We start from the raw sequence: 20,231 nt of genomic DNA, 5'->3' as shown, positions 1-20,231 counted from the left end.
TCCGCTACAGTTACCCACATTTGGTATGCTGGTATCTCTTTTGAAAACGATAGATTGCGTTTACTCTCACAACAATGCAGCAAGTTGAAATAACCATTTTGACAAATTATCAAGTAATTATAAATAAAAAATCTTTTCTTGAACCTTGATGACAACGAAAGAGGCCGAGACGGTGAAAGCATAAAGCCAAGGGTCAGAATGAGACAGACCTGCATATAGGAACTTGCCATGACGTAACAATGACAATATCAGGAGAGCCTTTGCTTACACACAAAATACACATAGTATTCACACTGCAAACTTGACCAACCCATCAAAGGTTCCAAACAGAGAGAAAACCCTTTGAGACCAACAGACCAGGTGAAGATGAAATGTCGAAGACATACCACTTGGTACACTCCTACACTCACTATGAAGCAACTATATACATCGCAGTAGTTTAGGATTATTTGGAGCCACACTGAAAGGCTAATAGGCCATGTTGATTGGTAATATATGGCGATAAGTCCTCAACTATAGGACTGTGTCATGATATTTTGACACACTTTATTGTCTGCATGGAAGGTTCAGGTTGGACATTTCATTCTATGGACACTATGCATAAATGCAAAGCTTGTGTAAGGAAAAGCCCCATCTAGAGCTAGCTAGCTAAAGAACAGTGCATGGCAGGAGTGGGACTGGAGTAGATGGCCTACTATTAACTGGAGATACCCAACAACAAGGCTGAACTTAAGTTGGACATTTGTCGTAGAAGCTTTATATACTCTAAAATGTAACACTGAAGAATTCAGACATTTAAAAGAAGTGTACATTGCTTAGGGTAAAGACACAGTCTAGCACACAATCTACTGCTACAAAAAATGATAAAACTCCACTCTAGTTGCAAGCAATTTTTGATGAAGGCCCTATTTATGTGGTACACACCAAGTGAAGCTCTGACCTCCCCGGCCAGCTATCGAACTTCAAATAGACACAGAGCATTGTATATCTTGAGCACCAAAGGGATACCGTAAGGGTGTTCTCCTAAAAGACAGAGCATTTAATATAAAAAATGCAATCAATAAAAATGGAAAGCCTATCACCTACAAATGGCAACATAGTCCTGTTGTATGTATTTTAGAATGATCTGATAGGAAGAATGTAATGCAACTGAAGTTCTCTGTACTTATTTTTCTCAAAGTACAGAAATTATATACACATGAAGTTTCATCCTCGTTGTCAGTCACATACATATCCCAATGTGAAAATGTCAACGTGACCAGCTCCGCAACTGACATCCCTTTAGCCAAGCAGCTTTGAACTTATGTGGTTGAATTCAACTTAAAGCTACTGTAGGTGAGTTTGAGGGTTGTTTAGAAAAACAGCAGAAAGGAGCAGGAGGGAGCAAGCTTTCGAAAAACACCTCCCTCTAGGGCTGCTCGAATATGGAAAAAATCATAATCACGATTATTTTGGTCAAGATTGAAATCACGATTATTCAAACGATTATTTTTGAGTTTGAAAATGATGTACATGTCTCTCCCAAAAACACTATCTAACTGAGAACCTTGAAATTTCGTCTTAAAAAAATACACAAAATGGTCAAAAAGAAAATTTTCAAATCCAATTAATGTACAGAAATGTACCAAGCTGTTCTTTCAATAAAATGTAAAAAAAAAACAACGAAAAATCTATTATATTAGTGTAATAGATTTTTCGTTGTTGTTGTTAGTTTTGTGATCGTTTGACGCTAAAATCGAAATTGAGATGGAAATTTGATTAATCGACAAGCCCTACCTCCCTCCCAACGTTTCTACGTATCTACGTAGGGTGACGTTGGGAGGGAGTTTTCGATTCACGCACCTGTTGGGGAAAAATGCTAAGCAGTGTTCGCACATTTGATTGACCAATCAGGGAAGAGAAGAAATACGCCAGCAATAAAGCGAGAGCTGTGTAAAATTGAAATGGTCACATATAGAGGTAGGCACACTGTCAACCAAAACAGATATTCACCTCAGAGAGCATTTACTCAATAATAGCTATAACAAAAGGCCATGGCATTACTTTTACGAATTACACTCAGATTATAGCTCTTACATCGTACCTACAGCACATTTAAATGTTTACAACCAAGACGACAAACATTCCAGAGTTCAATCTTTGTTTTTTCCTCCTGAGATAAAAGAAAAGGGCCTCAGAGCAGGAAGGCTTTCTTTGGAACTGAGCCGCACAAATATCAAATACAATTATATAATATGGTTAAGAAATGCCCCTGACCATAAGGTCATTGGTTGGGCACATGAAGTAATCCTACAAATTAAATTCTTGAAATTCTTTCAGGAAGACATTCTACAGCATTTGGTAAGGATATGAACCAACATAAATGCTGCACAACTCCTAACTTTAATACAAAGCAATAAAAACAAACTCCTATACATTCAATTCATCAACCGATATAAAACCTATGCAAGTGACTTAAGAAGCGTTGTTCTGTACTGACTTCCTGGTGCGTGCCAGTTAGTCATCAGGGAATGCCTCATGGGGGAATGCCTCCAAGTATCTATTGTTTCAACAAGAGCGGTCCCAGTGGAGCCATTTAGGGTCATTACACACAATCAACATTAATAGGTGGTGTGAATCTCTCAGGTGAGATCCCTGATTCAATCACTAGCCTCCCAAGGGACACACCTCCTAATGTACTCCCCCCAGCCAGCCAACAAGCCAAAACGCCGTCCACAGCCACTGATTGGCAAACCTTAGTCCTCTGTTTCACCTCTAGAGTGCTATTCCATATTCTCCCATCTGATTCACCCAATGCCGTATTTAACCTAAATTAGCGGCCATTTCAAAAAGAACACAAGCACAGATAAAGGCTTCTAAGACTATTTCCTAGTCCTAACAGTGGGGTAATCCATATAAGGAAGACGGGCCTCTGCTAATGGGGAATATTACCTTGGTAACCTGACGGCTTTGTGGGACCTGCAGATGAGAGAACACAACAGGGTTTGTTGGGACAACATGGGGCCTAGCAAGACACGGGCAGACGCCAACCGCTGTTGCTGCTACGATGCTTAAGGCTCCAAGGCCCTCACCAAAGAATGAAAGACAACAACACACGCCTGCTCCCCCAGTAGCCTTTTATCAGAAGAACGTTAGTTGGAAACTTACCGAGGGAAATTCGTAGTCCTTCCTGTTCATTAAATTTGTGACGTATTTTATCCTGGACTGGTTTGCTGGACATGCTAACTGGCATGGCGGCGTTAGTGTGCTCATGGCAGCCACGATTGTCTAGAAAGAGAAGAGAGAGTATTAATGTCTTAACACCCCACTTCTTCAATTGCAGTTGCATGCATAGCTCCATTTGTGGATATTAAACTGTAGGAAGATTAATTTCAATTTAAAAAAGATTTCTGCTTGGCAACTCTGGTCCATTGCAGTATGATACAGGCTATAGGCCAAGTTGTGCATTGTGTTAACTTTTGTCAAAAAACTTTAATGCCTAAATACTTTTGTCCTATGATTTCCTGCAGAAGAAGAAATTGAAGACGTACCTCAATGGCTTCTTTGATGTTGTTTTTAATGTCATTAATTTTCTGTTTTTTCTCTCTGTCAAGAACAAAAAGTTGTAGGTTAAGGATTTGCTGTTGAAATAAACAATGAAAAACAGTGTGCAGGTAGCCTTTTCTGAAGCAGCCAAGTTATTCAAAGTAATGTGCATAACACAAATATTACATTTGACCATTTGGGCTTTTGCTGACACAGAAAGGCTCTAGCTATAAATGTTTGTCATGCTGGGACACACTTTCACAATGACATCCTTGCCATGATTTATTCAGTGTTTTAATATTGACACATGTGCGATACTTCTCCTGTGTACAGGGAAATGTTTTGTTCCTCGGATGTGGGGTTAGAATTCTCCACATCTGAGACAATCACTTATAATCTGGCTCTGTGAAAAACACTTAACTCTTTCAAACTCTGCCCACCTCCAAACTAAACTATTCCTCTCTCTTCCTCTTCCCTAGTCCACTTATTCATTCCAAAGAGTATTGCGCAGAACAGAACTCCACAGTGGGATCTCTGTATTTTTGTCTTTGGGACATCTATTCTGCATGGCCCCATAAATGGTGAGCATGTGATAACGATTGTACCCCAAAAAAACGATGAGGGAACGAATGAATAAACATGAAAATAGAAAGTGGTTTTGTTCATTACATCTTGTTAGAGATGAGTTTTGAAAATGCATCATTAAAGCAACATCTGGGAATATATTTTAGACATTATTCTGAAACTTCTGAGGCAAAATCTTTCTGAAAATAAAGATAAAAGCCATTCCCTAAACTCATCCAAGCATTATCCTGGTTAATTCTTAATTTCCCAAATATGCTCTGAGAGATATTTTAAGGTTTCAAACAACTTTATAGATTATATAGTATATGATCAACATTATGGCCCTGATTACATAAATGAGTTATTCCTTTATTATATTTATTTATTTTAACATATAATAGTATTTTGTCATCTGTAACATAAACTTTTAAGCACTTTTAAGTACTACAATTTGTTTGTACTATACTGAAAGTACAAAAGATGTACTATAAACCCTTAGTAAAGTGTGTTGGTATTCATTGATTGACAAAGAGAAAAAAAATAAACCTTTGCAGTTCTCAAATGTTTCAGTAAATCAAATCAAAAAATGAAACACTTACTCTGCATTGAAGCCATTTACGTGCAATATTCGCATCTGTTTGACTATCGTGCTCTTCCCAGATTCGCCAGCCCCTGGAGGAAGAGTAGAAAGCAGGAAATTAGTTCAAAATGGACCAAACTCCAGTCACAGCCCAGCAGCTGCAAAAGCTGTCCAACATGGAAATATGACAAAGACTAAAAATAAAAGACTACAAAGAAAGAAAATTGTAAGATTCTCAAATCTGTTGTCCCTCAACTAGGTTTATACCTGTATCAGGCCCAATCAAACCATCAAACAATGACCTTTAGAGAGAGTTGGATACTAAATTAAAGTATGTTGAAATTTACAATATCCAACTTTCATGTTCTAAGGACGTTATTCTCAAATCCTGGGTTAAATATATGATCAAGATTAGATTTTCAACAAGTGGAACAGTTGACCTCATTTATAAATATATAGGTATGACCATTTAGCATTTTTTTTTCGGTGAGTAAGCCAAAAAAACCAAGCTAAGCCAAACAGACAATAAAACAAGGAAAGTTGTAACCATCACGCTCGTTCTTGTTTGTAAACCTTTGAAGTCTTGAAGTCTTTCAACATCAAGGCACGTAGTTTGATAAAGCAGAACGAAAGAGTGATGGTTTCAATATGAGTGTTCCTCCCAGCCTGAAAAGGCAAACAATCAAGCCGAAAGTCAAAAAATTGTCTATCCTGGTGAAGTAAAAATACATTTGTCACCAACCCAGATATTGACTGTCTTCACAGAATAGCCTTTATACGTCCTCATAACTGCCTTTAGAATTACCTTGTTTATTACATATTAGATAATAAAAGTCTTAAAAGAAGTCTAAGACAAGCTCAAACTATAAATATAATGACAAAAAACTGTGTGAACCTCTTAAATTAACTCTTATATGACCACACAGACACTTCTCGCTACATAGACATGTTTAGCATCTGAGCTGCAGGGATGTCAGACCATGTTTTACCTTTCAGGGGACACACAGGTTCCGTAGGCTATAGCTATCTGATTTTCTAACATTAGTGCTCTTATTACGATACTGACCCTGGCCAATAGTTGGACGTGTAAACATGCATGACAGATCCACAAAAAATGTTTAAAACTTGTCAAAATACAAACAAGATGGGGGGGTCTGGTTTAGATCCATTAGTAAACTGTGGCAGATTATTTCAAGATTGAATATCAGACATCACAGAAACCTACATCACACAGTATCTTGACATTGACCCTGGGACACAGTGAATGGTAAGGAGATCGAAAGACTGTCGTTGCATTACATCTGTGATTAGTGGTGGTACAGGATTAGTTCACTTTTGCACTCTTCCACATGTTCTGCCACTAATGGGCTTTCTATTTTTCGTGTCACTTAAAAGATCACTATAAATTCCAGATTTACTGTCTTTGTAATCTAAAATAATCATAATAATAAAATAATTAAAGATACAAGTTGTTACTGACCACAGTAATAGAGAGCATAGGACAGAATAAAAGCTAGATGTGGAAGGTGGAATTTAAATAACACATTAAAATACAAACTTTGACCAAAGCCTAGAATGAGTTAAAAAGCAAAAAGCATGGGCTCATTAGTGTTGGTGACAAGTATCTAAACAGGTAATGTAAGGTTAGACCAGCCATTTGAATGAGCCATTACATCAGTTTTACGTGAATGCAATGTAAGCCCAAAAAACAAATGGAAACAGTGGACAGACTGAACACGTATGATGATATTGTACAGAACCTACCTAACAGTAGCAGCCGGTGAGTTGCTCGGTATATCTGCTTGTCTTTTTGTAGCTGTTTCTCTATCTTTTTGTTGGCTTCCCTCTGTGCCTTCTCCTCATTTCGTTGGTCTTCGGTCTTGCTATTGCCAAGACACCCCATCTTCCCAAACCCCCCAACAAAAATACACCAATAGAGGTTTAATATACTATATCAACAACTCTTGATTCCTAAATCGGCCGGAGAGGAACACCTGTCTCAACAGGGGTGACATTTATTTCGCCAGATGCCAACTAAACCAGTGTAACCTGTGTGTGGGCCTAGTAGTGGATGAGAGGGAGTCCCCCGGTTGTGGAGACCACCGATTCAATGAGCGCTAATGTATCTCCAGCTAGCCTCCGCGCGAGCCGAGCACTGGCGCCAATGACGACACCCGCCCTCGCGCACGTTTGATTCCTCTCGTTTTCACTGTAATTCCGCAATGAAGTCATCCAGATGAACCACGTGAATACGAAGGTGGAAAAGGCTCTGCGGGGCGATGTACACGAAGGGTTTGGCGTCGGGGTTCCCACGACGTGTTTCTGCGAGGCTGAGATTCAACACTGACATTTTTTTTTAGCAAACGTCTCCTACGGAGCCCATCTTCGGCTCAACTCGCACCGCCGTTCAGTTCCAGTCCCTCTCGCGTCGATCCCGATGTCCAACCTTTCCAAATGTTCCGTTGCGACTGAGCAAGGCAAGCCAAACACATGGGAGGGTTGGTGAAATTAAAAAATATGTATCCCCACTAAAATGTCGGCATGCGATGCATCAGGCAATTCTGATCTTCTTTCTATACCCACGACGTCTTTGGACCTGTCACATCGTAGCCATTCCGGAGTCACCTTTACCAAATAATCACTTTTTTAGTGCCCTGCTATCAATGTGTTCCCTCCGGTGCTGCTGTTGAGGTTTGACCAGACCCAAAAAGGCCCTACTCCGTCTTTTTCGTTTTTGGTTGTCGTTGTATTTTTGTATTGGTACTCCTCAGATCAGAAGGCTTCTCGGAAAGAACAAAGCTTGTGTTTTGGTTGTCCTTGAATATAATGTTATATCCCCCGGTCACTCATAGTCATGGAAATCCTCCGTGATGTTGGCGGTTCGCGCAGGTACAGCCTACTGTCAAGTCTCTCAGCGTTGTGTATTCCTTTTGAATTCGTATGGCAGGCTAGATATGGTTACATGTGTAGATATAGGAACATACCGCAGGTTACAATCCCTCATCCAGCGATGACAGTTGTTTCACCATGAAAAGGCCTGATCTACCCTTGAACAGATGTGAACACAGTCGTTTCTTTCTCCTATTTTTGTGGATTTTTTTCGCTTTTTCTTTGAGAATTGCACATTGAGAGAGATAGCGCTGGAGAGGTGGGGTGGGGCCAGCAGCTCTCACGGAACCCTGGGAACGAAGCAGGCTCCCGTCACGTGATCGCCGTGTCGCTGCCATATAGAAGTCAGAAGGCGCCCTCTTTGTAGGAAAAAAGTATCAGAAAATGATGCTCGAATAGTAAATATCTTGGTGATTGTATTGCAATGCTTATAAAAAAAACCCGACATAGTTGGGTTATAATTACGCTTATTGGGTCTGTTAAAGCCCAAAGGCTCAAATTGTGCACTGTTGCTAGATCATATCAGCAAACAGGTTTATAGTAATTTACCGACCAGAGACACGGAGACATCATGATTGTTTGGTCTGCTAGAGGACCACTGGAAAATGTAGTGTTCACTTCTGAATAACATTTCATAATAAACTGACTAACAATGTCAAAACGTTTCAAACCGTATCCACCATACTTGGATATATAGGCTTACCTCATGTATCCAGACGAAGTAGGCAAAATAGTTCAGCTTCTAATATTACCTCCTTATCTGTGTATTTTCGCTCTGTGCTTACAATAGAGGATATGAACATCAAAGGGATGTTTATTTAACTGGCAGAAGATTTTAAACAAGTTTAAGCAGCGTATCCTCGTCTCAACCCAAAATCTTTTAACTTTTTATTACCATTAAATAAATTGGAACATCACTAATGATGCATTGCCATTGGTTGATGTTTAAATAGTCACCAATACACACCACTGCCAAGCTTATAAGAGATATAAAACCTTTTTTCCGATTTCTGGTTTATCAGGAAAAACAACATTAAGCTGCGGTGTTCATGTGGTTAAGCAGGTTGTCACATAAATATGATAGTAAAGATGGTTCCTTGTATATGATTACATGCATCTTGTAAGAATTCTTATGCACACATTCATAAGCACATCATATATGTGTAGAGAATAGGGACATAGCGGGTAACACGGCTGCTTCCCAGGGTAAGGCAGCAACCTCACACTTCCAAATAGGGTGCCTCTGGCCAAAATACATGCAAGTTCCCTGAAGCACTCCGGTCCCCCAGGGACCTGGTGATTTGGTCCCTTGGGTGAAGCACTTTGGCTGCTGACTCCGGTCAGTGATTATAAGCAAGGGAAAGTTCTATTTTTTCCCAAAACCCATAGTGGTCAACATTTGCAGTATCAGAAAGCTATCACAAAGCGTGATCATTGGCCTACTCCATCATTTATCTAAACGATTTCAGTAAATGTGCAAAAGTTAGTAAGGATACCATTCTTACATTATTATAATTATTACATGCTACTTAGACACAAGTCGGGACTTGATCAATGCTGTCTGGGTTGTCTGGGTCTGGGTGTATGATGTTTAAAGACCCGAAACACCCAATGACCCCAGGTTCCATCACAGATGATGTGTGTAAGTGCATCAATAGATGTATATTAAACTGTATAGGGTCCAGTCAAAATGTACTGGGCTCAACAGCCAATGTCTGAAAGCTGACCTGTGCGCCTTGTTCAGCAAGATGCCCAATATCTGAATTCACTTTAAGGCACTTTGGATAAATGTGCTGCTTAATAACATAGTGGTACATAAATATCACAAAATCGATACATAGATACTACAAAATAGAGGAGACACTCTCTGTCAGACGTCTCTCTGAGTTGAGATAATGCTTGCTCTGGTTTCATGCCCAATAGGAAACAGAAGTGCCCATTTAATCAATGACTGCATTTTTATGTACAAACGTTTACTTATTAAGAGACACGTACACTAACGTACACAGTGAAATGTTTAGCCTCTGAATTGCATTGCCTGCTTGACATTCATAACGCAGGGCTACCATATGTTATACTGATCCAGTCCTCTAGATGGTAGCATCACACCGTTCACATCTTCATGAATATAAAACTTTTATCACAGTGTAACTAGTTATCTAGAAAACCTTTTAATCACAACTCGAGCCGTCTAAAGATTATGTGAATCATAGTATTATTTTAAGAATTACATTGCATCTTCTTCTTTTTTTTCATACGACTTGATACATGTTGGATAATGGATAACAAACATTAACTGACAGGGCGTTATCCAAATGTACCATGTCCTGTCTGTTCATAGACTGGTTTACCTTCTAATTATGTCAAGTTTTTTTCTATTAGTCTTGTCAGCGATTGTTTCGCTTTTTAATTTGAGAAGTGTGTGTATGTGTGGGTATATTTGTCTCTGTGTTTATGTGTGTGTTTCGTTTAATTTGGCTAGTAGAAGGGTTGTTATCAGTTACCAAGCAGACACACGTCGGCTCGGTCTCTATGACACTTCCTTCCGATCCTCCATGCATGTCAGGGATAACAGATTATATTCAGCACTAGAGAAAAGGTTTGCACGTCTAATATGTTCAGTATGTGAAATTCAATAGAGTAAGTACATTTGAAAACCTTAAGTCAAAAAAAGCTAAATACATATGTTCCTACCTCCTTACTGATTGAGCCCCAAAACAGGAAGGAATAAAGTAAAAACAACAAAACACTATCCTATATAATTGTATCATATTCAATTGGACGACATATGTTCTGTATTAAATTGATTATAATGTCCGTTTATAAAGTGCAATTTGCATAGAATAAATAAGATGCTGCCGTTTCGGTCCTGACTGACATGACATCAGTGATGACATCATGGATGGTATAAAAGACTAGCTGGAGAATTGGAAAATATCAGAGACCCCAGTCTACACACTGTGCTTTGGCTTGATCATCATGCGTGAAATTGTGCATCTACAAATTGGACAATGCGGAAACCAGATTGGCTCAAAGGTAATAAATAACAAAATAATTATCTATGCCTTCAAAACTATCTTCAATAGTTAAGAATAATATCAAAAAATTATAACCAATACAATTGTCCTCATAAAACATCTAATAGCATATTGAGCCTTTGAAATGACTCAAAATAAGTAGCAATAAGTATTCAATGTGTGTTACTTTTAAAGAAATCCTTTCGTATTTCTGTTGTCGTAGTGCCCCATTTCCAAAGAAAAACCAGCAGTTGCATGACATCCAAACGTTTACATGTAACCAATCATCTTCAAACAGATGTTTAAAGCATAATTAAAATATCAGAGCCATATCAGAAACAGTTCAATTATATCTTCATGTACAATCCCTACATGTTGAATAATTACATAATCGTATAATCTTTCAAATAGTGAATTAAAAAGGTCCCACCACTTTAGAGTTTTTTCTTAATGTGGCATAGTGATTGGTGCATATCGTACAACTTCTGTGTTACTACTGGCAGTTGTCAGTGACAGGGTGTTGCTTGTGCTCTCTGGTAAAAGATAAGGGGCAATGCAAGGCTAACATGGGCGGGACTTTTTTATCACGTAAAACACAAAGCAAGGAAAAGAAAATAAGCAGAATAATATCAGAAATTATTTCCTGCTATATTTGGAAATCATTGGTCATACAGGACAAATTACATTAGAATATTGAGTGATACATGCATAAAAGTATATCTGACCAGAAAGTAACCACTTCGATCCACAGGTATTGGATCTTGTAGGAAATTGTAGGTTTGCATCATTATTCATTCATACACACGTTTTTCATTGACCTGCTCCTATGGTGCTGAATTACAGATCCATTTGATTAGGAGTTAAAAAGCAAGCATATAGCTACCAAAGGTGAAATAGTGAATGGTTGGTGGAGTGTTTTGTGAGTGTAATTAACGTATTTTGTTAAGTAAGCAGACACACTTGTTTAAGTGCAAAGTTAGTCATAAAAATCGATGTTGTTAGTTAACTGTATTGCTTTGTTGGTAATGTTTTTGATGTACTTATAATTGCTGTTGTTTGTCCTTTTTCTTAGTTTTGGGAAGTGATCAGCGAGGAACATGGCCTTAACGTTACAGGCCTCTATGAAGGAGATAGCAACCTCCAACTTGAAAGGGTCAATGTGTACTTCAATGAGGCAAATGGTAAGAAAACGTGCAATTTCAGTTCCAAATCCAATTCAATGGAAAGATAAGATTAAGAAGATGGTACAATAATTTGTATTAATTTTGATTGAATACAATTCAATTGTATTCTTCATTTGATTGCACTGATTCCCCATATATTCCAGGTGGTAAATATGTGCCCAGGGCTTTACTTATTGACCTGGAGCCCGGAACCATGGACAGTGTGAGAGGGAGCCGCATCGGCGCCCTCTTCAGGCCAGACAACTTCATCCATGGTGAAAATTAAACACTTTGTGCCATCCATGGTTGATCCATGATGCTAAATTACTTTTGATAGTATGAAACAATGTATAAACAACATATGTTTTGCTGTGTTGTTGTTGTGTGGCGGGGTTAAAAAGCCTTTCACTGATTGAAATTAATCATTTGATGCTCTTATTGTGATATTAAGACTTTTCTATCAGATGAACACTGAAGAACACTGAGCGATCCTTGCTCTCCACATGGTTCTGTGTTGTTTTCAAGGGAACTCCGGTGCCGGCAACAACTGGGCCAAGGGCCACTACACGGAGGGGGCCGAGCTGGTGGAGCAGGTGATGGATCGGGTGAGGCATGAGAGCGAGAGCTGCGACTGCCTGCAGGGCTTCCAGTTCGTCCACTCCCTGGGTGGGGGAACCGGCTCCGGCATGGGCACCCTGCTCATCAACAAGATCCGCGAGGAGTACCCCGACCGTATCATGAACACCTTCAGCGTCATGCCCTCGCCCAAGGTGTCCGACACGGTGGTGGAGCCCTACAACGCCACGCTCTCCGTGCACCAGCTCCTGGAGAACACGGACGAGACCTTCTGCATCGACAACGAGGCCCTCTACGACATCTGCTTCCGATCCCTCAAGCTGACCACGCCCTCCTACGGCGACCTCAACCACCTGGTGTGCATGACCATGAGCGGGGTCACCACCTCCCTGAGGTACCCCGGCCAGCTCAACGCCGACCTGAGGAAACTGGCCGTCAACATGGTGCCCTTCCCCCGCCTGCACTTCTTCATGCCGGGCTTCGCGCCACTGACGGCCCGCGGCAGCCGCCAGTACAGCGCCCTCACCGTGCCAGAGCTCACCCAGCAGATGTTCGACCCGCGCAACATGATGACGGCCTGCGACCCAAGGAGGGGGCGCTATCTGACGGTGGCCGGCATGTTCCGGGGCCGGATGTCCACGCGGGAGGTGGACGAGCAGATGCTGTGCATGCAGCAGAAGAACAGCCACCACTTTGTGGACTGGATCCCGCATAACGTGAAGGTGGCCGTTTGCGACATCCCGCCCCGGGGCCTGAAGATGGCGGCCACCTTCATCGGCAACAACACGGCCATCCAGGAAGTGTTCCGGAGAGTGGGGGAGCAGTTCTCCCTCATGTTCCGACGCAAAGCCTTCCTCCACTGGTACACGGGGGAGGGCATGGACGAGATGGAGTTCACCGAGGCCGAGAGCAACCTTAATGACCTGGTGTCGGAGTACCAGCAGTACCAGGACGCCACCGCCGACCAGGGATTGGAGGAGGAGGAAGAGGGGGAGGAAGAGGCGGAGGTAGAGGCGCGGCCGCCGATGACGACCTCGACAAAGGCTCATGCGAAGGTTCAGTCTCGCACTGAATCGGCGAGGGAGCAGCGAGTGAGCGAAAAAGTGATCGAAACCATGGAAAGTGACGAGGACCTGTGAAAGTCGTGTCAACGTTTATAGTGAATGTGATCGTTGAACCATGCAGATTTACTCGTTGTTTTTTGTTTTGTGCGATTGCTGATAGACTTGACCTGGGAATTGTATTTTCGAATACTTTTGGAATTATTTATATTGTATGCATGCTCATTAAGTTGTTCACTAATGCACGTTTGCGCAATGCTTTGGTGGTCACTCTTTTTGTAATCTAAATTCTAAAATCCTTCATGGTTGAATCAAGGTACCTTTGAATATAGTAAAATCCACAAATTGTCTTGCATTTTTATAATAAATGTATGTTTTAAGTGTACATTTGATAGTTAGTAAACTTCAGAGATTATAACGAAGTTGTACAGAAAATAAATCAGTTTTAGCTTTGTCATGTTTTGTATTATAAGACTGCTATTGGAGTATTTCTTTGAATTTCGTGTTACATTTTTCCTTCATACTTGTTATGAGATTGATTCTACTAAATAAAATAATAACATAATCAAAGTAAACAACACTCGTAAGTAACTTATTTTCCTTTGTTTGCAGGAATACACTAACAATATATTTGGCATATTCACATATTCTATGGAAAACTCTTAAACAAACTAAATTGAATCTATTCCCACAATTATGGCAGCATTGCATTGCACTCTTCATGGTAACTATGAAGAGCCCTCCTCCCTATTTCACAAGTCTGGCAGAGAGAGATTATACAATACCAAAGTTGACCTGTCTGTACTCCATGATAAGCACTTGTGACGTGTCAATGTGTTTCCACAGTGCATCACCAAACTTGTCCTAACGAGGGGTTGGTGATGAGATATGGAGGATCTGGGTTACAATGAGATCAGCACATATAGCAATGGAATTTCAAGATGTCCCATCCGTCATCAGTGAAGCAATACGACTGCATTGCTGTTTATTGTCGTTTAGTTTAGGCTAAGTCAAAACGATGTGTCATGCAGCAGATTCTAAATATGATTAATATAATATAGTAATAATATTATGCCGCGTTTTCTCCGTCTAACTCTCTCTCGTCCTTGAAATACGTGTGTGTGTGTGTGTGTGTGTGTGTGTGTGTGTGTGTGTGTGTGCGTGTGAGAGAGAAGGGTCAATGTCCTAAACTTCTAAGCACATGATGCCTTCCAGCTTCAGTGCTATGTACCATGCGCAAGCCAGTACTATGTGCCTTCATTCAGAATGCGGCGGAAGTACGTAGCCTACAATTTCTCATGTGACCTTACTGGAGTGGGCGGAGTGTAGCACCGCTACTACTGCTTAGCTTTCGGCTAACTCGCCCAGTGTGTCCGTGCCTACCGGCTTTTCCACTCCTGACTCCAACTTCGCACCGGGTACCCGACCAACCCATAATCAGACATGAAGATCTGGACATCAGAACACATATTCAAGTAAGTAGATCCGGTTAGATATCCGCTTGTGTGCGCAATATGCGATTATATCATTTGATTCGCAGTGAAGGCAGTCACATGTAGAACGACATTCCTCTCTGTTGAACAGGCAGTAGTTCTTGGTCCCTACTCAGCAAAAGCAGCTGCACAATACATTACACTGTTAACAGATAAAATGTAATATTTTAGAACGCCGCTAAAGATTGACATTGGTCAAGACATTGCGGTGCGATTGCGTAACCGGTCAGCGCCTATTATGACGTGCCGGTGTCGTACATCATCGCGCTCAACCTTTCACCTAAATTTAGCCATGAAATTTAGACGCGATTGTTACTTGCGTCACGGCGTACTAGCGTTCACGTTATCTCCATGGCGACCATTCAGTCTCTGTCACTTACGCCATGCTGTCGTTGCTAAAATCCAAAATTGTAGTGCTATTCTCATGAATGAAATGCACTATCATTCAACGCGAGGAAGTAGCGGAGTTATTATATAACCCTTTCTTTCGTGTCAAGATGGGCTTCTCAGAAATGATGCGCGTCGCTGTGAATTAGCTAATACGCATGTAGAGATAGCTGAATAATGTTTCCAAATAATTATTTAGCAAGATTAGACAAAATAAAATGTAAATATCATCCGTGTCCTCTGCTTGCAGCCATCCGTGGGATACGGTGACCAAGGCTGCCATGCAGAAGTACCCCAACCCCATGAACCCCAGTGTGATCGGAGTTGATGTCCTGGACAGATCCGTAGACAAGCAGGGATGCCTGCACAGTAAACGACTGCTTAGCACAGAGTGGGGCCTCCCCTCTATAGTAAAGTCTGTAAGTATCAAGGTTATGATTATTGATTGTCGATTATTGATTGATGTGTTTCTAATAATAGCTAGATATGGTAGTATCGTGAAGACAAACACTCAACAATGAAAGTGGGACGCAAGGGGTTAATTATAGCAAAGCTAGAGAAGCGTTTTTGTAGGCCTGTATGCTGCTTATTTCGGAATCACTTTAGCTAGTAAAAAGTATAAAACTTAAATTCACCCTCTCTCTGGCAGCCAGGTGTTAAACTTTGTCACATCGTAATATTATACTTTACAGAAAATAAGTTCAATTAAAGCCAATCACATGACAGCACAGCGTAGGTGTATTAGGCCGGGGAGACTAATGCGTTTGAACAAGGTTGACCTTGCTACTCAAGGTAAGGCTATTTTAGAAATGCTGCAGACCGGATGAGTCCATGACTCTTGTCACAGCTCGTGCTGTACGACACTGGGGGTGCGGTTTATGTGTTTCTAGACCTCGTGTCATGTGATGTAACATTCCAGCTCGTATTAGCCCCTCGCTAATAAGGGACGTCCCTGTTGTAACTTGCAGTCGTGTGGCTGAGTGAGGAGTTGTGTGCCCCTACATAGGGGTGCTCTTGTTTCACACTCCTGGTCACATTGTTCATATTTGTATCAAAACATTCTAAAGAATATCGGGTTATAAAGTGAGCTATTGAAGTAGGCATACTTCTTAGTTTAATAGCTGAACTTGTTTATTTGTGTGTGCATTTTTTTATATATATATTTGAGAGTGCTACTTTTGAACCGGCTGTAATCGCTGTACTCTATTTTATTTGTATGTTCTATAGAGTAAATTACTGGTTTATAAGGCACTCTGAGTATTTGGAAGGGGGCCATGTATTGCGTGTACAGTTTGTTCAGTTTCCAGGTGTACAAACTACCGCCAGTGTTGAGTAGGACCTGCCCATCACCCACATTTCTCTCAACACTATTACCCCATGTCTCCCAACCTCAGGGGCCAGAGTTGAGTAACCACATGACTTCCACCCATGCCCTTGGGCAAAACATAAAAGCTGTATTGTCTTTAATGTCAGAAGTCTAGGGCAAAAGAGTCTATTAATACGATGTCTGATTCCATTTACAGACATTGTCTCCCAATTGACCCCGTAGTCAACGGTGTATATTCTATTAATCTTAATCAGATTGTTTTAGACTAAGTTCAGCTGAGGTCTGATCAGGTTCTTAAATGTGAACCAAGTTCAAGAGCAATAGATTTAGATCTTGGTTCAATAAGTAGTTAATTCGATTTTGTGATGGTTTGGCTTTTTTGGTTGACCTTCCATTAACCCGACCATTATAACATCATATTTTTCTGGATGGTGTTCAGCAGGTTGTTACCAGACCTTATGAGAAAATCTGTGTTTTTCTTTCAAAGCGTTTTGCTGTCTCCCATCAGTTGGGGTCAGGGCTGCCTTCCATTCCCGAGCACAATATGCTTGTAGGCCACTTCATTTTATTCTTTTGCTGTTTGTTTCTTTCCTATTAGATCATTGGCAACACACGGACATGCACGTACATCCAGGAGCACTCTGTTGTAGACCCCAAAGAAAAGGTTTTTGAACTTCAGTCCTCAAATGTGAGTACTGTCATTCATTATGTCACTCTTTCATGTGTAGGTGCATCTATCCTCTAAATCTCAATCATCATGTAATGCACTCTTAACTGTATCCTTATGGACAACTTTAGTAAAGGTCCAATAATCTGGTGATCTAGAAATTGCCCTGGAATTCGGGCTGGGCATTTATTACATGTTATCATTTATTATCTTTGAATGGTACTGTATATTCTAAATGAATAATGACGAGAAGATATACCTTTTTAAAATGATCAAAATAATCCTGCTGCTGGTGTTTCAGGGGTGTTGGATACTGGAGATAATTCATGTTCCAAATACAAATCTTTGCTTGACATCTGGCTTATCATTGTGTCTACAGATCACCTTGACAAACTTGATATCTGTGGATGAGAAGTTAACGTACAAACCCCATCCTCAGGATCCAGAAAGGTATGTTTAAACAGAATGGGCTGCAAATTCACTACCTTTTTTAGTACAGGTCATGTGCTGAAAAGCTTATGTTCTCATATATTCTTCTTCTATTCTCACTAGAACGGTATTGACTCAGGAAGCCATCATCTCTGTGAAGGGAGTGAGCCTCAGTAGTTATCTGGAGGGAGTCATGGCCTCAACCATGAATACCAACGCTGGCAAGGTGAGAGATGATCTTGACCTGTCCTTGTTTTATGTGTACGACTGTGACTCCGAAGTACATGTCTGTTATACTGTTTACAACAAATCATTTCAAAATATTTGTCAGAAAAGAAAAGGTGTGTCTTCACTCTAACAGATGATTGTACTTTTGTAAAATGATCACTAAATTAATAGATCAAATTTTACAGTTAAATATTTGCCCAAATGACCATCTGCACACTATCATTTTTTCTTGAGTTTGAACTTTTGCCCATGCTGTCATGCAATCATTGGGGCTCCATTTTGTTTTCCTTTTCTTCAGGGGCGCGAGGCGATGGAATGGGTCATCAGACGTCTAAACACGGAGATCGAGGAGCTGGCGGCCACGGCGCGCAGCACAATACGCACGCCCATGGCTGCGGCGGTTACATCGAAATAACACCATCACTTTCGGCCCACAACCCACCCCTTTGTGTCTGGGTGCCAAAAACACTACAAAGACTACAAAAATGTCGCCATGCATCAGCATCCCCCACCTCCCTTCTTTTTTAGTGTTAGATCCGGTGCCTGTTCTACGTGTTCCAGAGTTGCATATCCCTCCATTTGCCATGAACTGCTGTCTACATTAGATAGGCATTTGTGCGCCAAACTGCAGTGTGGAGGGGGACTCTGAAACAGGGTTTCCGGGTGTGGTGTTAGCCCTGTTGAGGACGGCATTATAGAGAGAGGCAAACAGGTGCAAGACTCAAGGGACAGTTGTTCAACACCACCAATGTTCGAAACGGACAAAGAGTGAGTCGATGTTTGCTGTTACAGGTATAGGCATCTTGCGGTTATTTCGTTTTAGTTTATTATTTGCTTTCTTTTTCAAAGGTGCCAAAGTCTATAGATACACTACTCCCTCTTTTGGTGACATTGGTGAGCATCAATACTGTGTGGTGTAGGACCTCAGAATGCTAGTCTTTTACCGGAGTACGGAGTCTTCACCAAGGTTGGTTTTGTAGAACATTGTTTTTTGGTCGGGTGTATGAATGCAACGGTACGTTTGTCCTGGGTCTGCTTTCGAGGATTGGAGATCTGTAGGGTACCAGAACGTAGCTAAGTCCCACAGTCTCATGAAGAGAGAAGGGCATGGCACAGCCACTGAGGAATGTGAGCCAACAGGGTTTTTCATGTCTGATGTTCTACAGCTCTATTGAGCCTCGACATTGTGACCGTGGTTTCCCTTCCAAACTATGAACTGATGAGAATGTTAGAGCCAAGCCTGTATACGTAATGTAATGTAATGTAATGTTGTTCTTGTATGATTTATTTTATTTAATATTTATGTAACCTGAAGGGATCAAGACACACAGCACGGATTTATGTTTTGAGGTATTGAACTGGACCATCCTCAGTGTGTTGGCAAGCACTTATATGCTGAAACGGTTGGAGTGGTAATAACTATTCTACTGTTTTTGATTGTTGAAGCTAAACACCAGCACTTTAACAAACCAACAAATATCTGAACATGACCACTGATAATAATGGGAGTTTTGTATTTTTAAAACAATACTGCCTGGGGATCTACTGGCTTTTACCAGTACAATGATATACAACCGGTCCTGAGTGGATGGGACTGAGCTCGCACTTGGAACCAAAATTCATTTAGTTAGAACAAAGCTGCTTAACATAACTAGGGATTTTGTGAACAATTTTTGTTAGCCTTATAATAAGCTAACTTGTGAAAGAAATGTGCAATTCAAGCAGTCTTCATATGTAAAAAGTAAATTGTGAAGGCTTTCCTTTCTGTGTATACTATTAAAGATTATTTATTATGTGAAATTATCTTGACTATTGGCTTTTTTGCAGAGCGAGCTTTTCTGGGTTTATAACTTTTGGATATGGGAGCATCCTCAAAGATTCCTTTGACACTCATTATTAATGAAGAGCAGACTTCATAACATGCTCAGGCATGTAGTTCCTTTTAATTGCTTAGAAACTATTTTAAAATACAGAAACCCCTGCAGCTGAAATGGAATAAAGAAAAATACATGATAATACATCTACTGTAAATATATAAAGATGATTGAACCTCATTAAACAGATTTTTGTTAATCTTTAATTGATATAAACAAATATTCCAGTAACTGCTTGGATTGTATAATTGTATGTGTCAAAATAAATCGCTTATGTCGGAAATGAATGAGATGTTTAAGTCCCACATTAAACATGCAACCCCAATATACAGACGAGTGGCTAGGGAATTTGAAAGCGTTACCAGAACAGATGTGGTTTTCATTTTTTTTTGTTTGAACATGTGGGACTTAGAAATAAATGTGTACTGTGTCTGACATTTAATATACATTT

At 40.5% G+C, this 20,231-nt stretch overlaps 3 protein-coding genes across 3 annotated transcripts in view; 2 read left to right on the top strand and 1 right to left on the bottom strand.

Annotated features, from left to right (window-relative positions):
* The window catches only part of LOC307083637 (guanine nucleotide-binding protein G(s) subunit alpha-like), a 28,304-nt gene extending 20,469 nt beyond the window's left edge, over nt 1–7,835 (bottom strand). The window contains exons 1-4 of the mRNA XM_079747574.1: nt 6,434–7,835; nt 4,689–4,761; nt 3,531–3,585; nt 3,148–3,267 (exon numbers count right to left, since the gene is read on the bottom strand). Coding sequence (XP_079603700.1) covers nt 3,148–3,267; nt 3,531–3,585; nt 4,689–4,761; nt 6,434–6,572 — 387 coding nt within the window. The 5' untranslated portion in view covers nt 6,573–7,835. The remainder of the gene's footprint in view (nt 1–3,147; nt 3,268–3,530; nt 3,586–4,688; nt 4,762–6,433) is intronic.
* Nucleotides 7,836–10,500: 2,665 nt separating this feature from the next.
* Nucleotides 10,501–13,938, top strand: LOC307083635 (tubulin beta-6 chain-like). The gene is made up of 4 exons (XM_079747572.1): nt 10,501–10,594; nt 11,648–11,756; nt 11,903–12,013; nt 12,264–13,938. The coding sequence occupies exons 1-4, from the start codon at nt 10,538–10,540 to the stop codon at nt 13,451–13,453; spliced, it is 1,467 nt and encodes a 488-aa protein (XP_079603698.1). The 5' UTR covers nt 10,501–10,537; the 3' UTR covers nt 13,454–13,938.
* A 795-nt stretch (nt 13,939–14,733) lies between these two features.
* prelid3b (PRELI domain containing 3) lies at nt 14,734–19,699 on the top strand. Its single transcript, XM_079747575.1, has 6 exons — nt 14,734–14,850; nt 15,506–15,674; nt 17,181–17,270; nt 17,629–17,699; nt 17,802–17,904; nt 18,205–19,699. Exons 1-6 carry the CDS (start codon nt 14,819–14,821, stop codon nt 18,319–18,321), a joined length of 582 nt encoding a protein of 193 aa, XP_079603701.1. The 5' UTR covers nt 14,734–14,818; the 3' UTR covers nt 18,322–19,699.
* Nucleotides 19,700–20,231: the final 532 nt, after the last annotated feature.

This window comes from Pollachius pollachius (assembly GCF_949987615.1).
Source record: "Pollachius pollachius genome assembly, chromosome: 12".
NCBI lineage: Eukaryota > Metazoa > Chordata > Actinopteri > Gadiformes > Gadidae > Pollachius > Pollachius pollachius.
This window is presented reverse-complemented; position numbering and strand designations above follow the sequence as displayed.

Bases quoted from the DNA above. Each gene is read 5' to 3' on its own strand.
- prelid3b (XM_079747575.1), top strand. From the start codon at position 14,819: ATGAAGATCTGGACATCAGAACACATATTCAA. The intron at 14,851-15,505 runs GTAAGTAGATCC...CTCTGCTTGCAG, and splicing joins ACATCAGAACACATATTCAA to CCATCCGTGGGATACGGTGA. The intron at 17,905-18,204 runs GTGAGAGATGAT...CCTTTTCTTCAG, and splicing joins TGAATACCAACGCTGGCAAG to GGGCGCGAGGCGATGGAATG.
- LOC307083635 (XM_079747572.1), top strand. From the start codon at position 10,538: ATGCGTGAAATTGTGCATCTACAAATTGGACAATGCGGAAACCAGATT. The intron at 10,595-11,647 runs GTAATAAATAAC...CCTTTTTCTTAG, and splicing joins GAAACCAGATTGGCTCAAAG to TTTTGGGAAGTGATCAGCGA. The intron at 11,757-11,902 runs GTAAGAAAACGT...CATATATTCCAG, and splicing joins GTACTTCAATGAGGCAAATG to GTGGTAAATATGTGCCCAGG.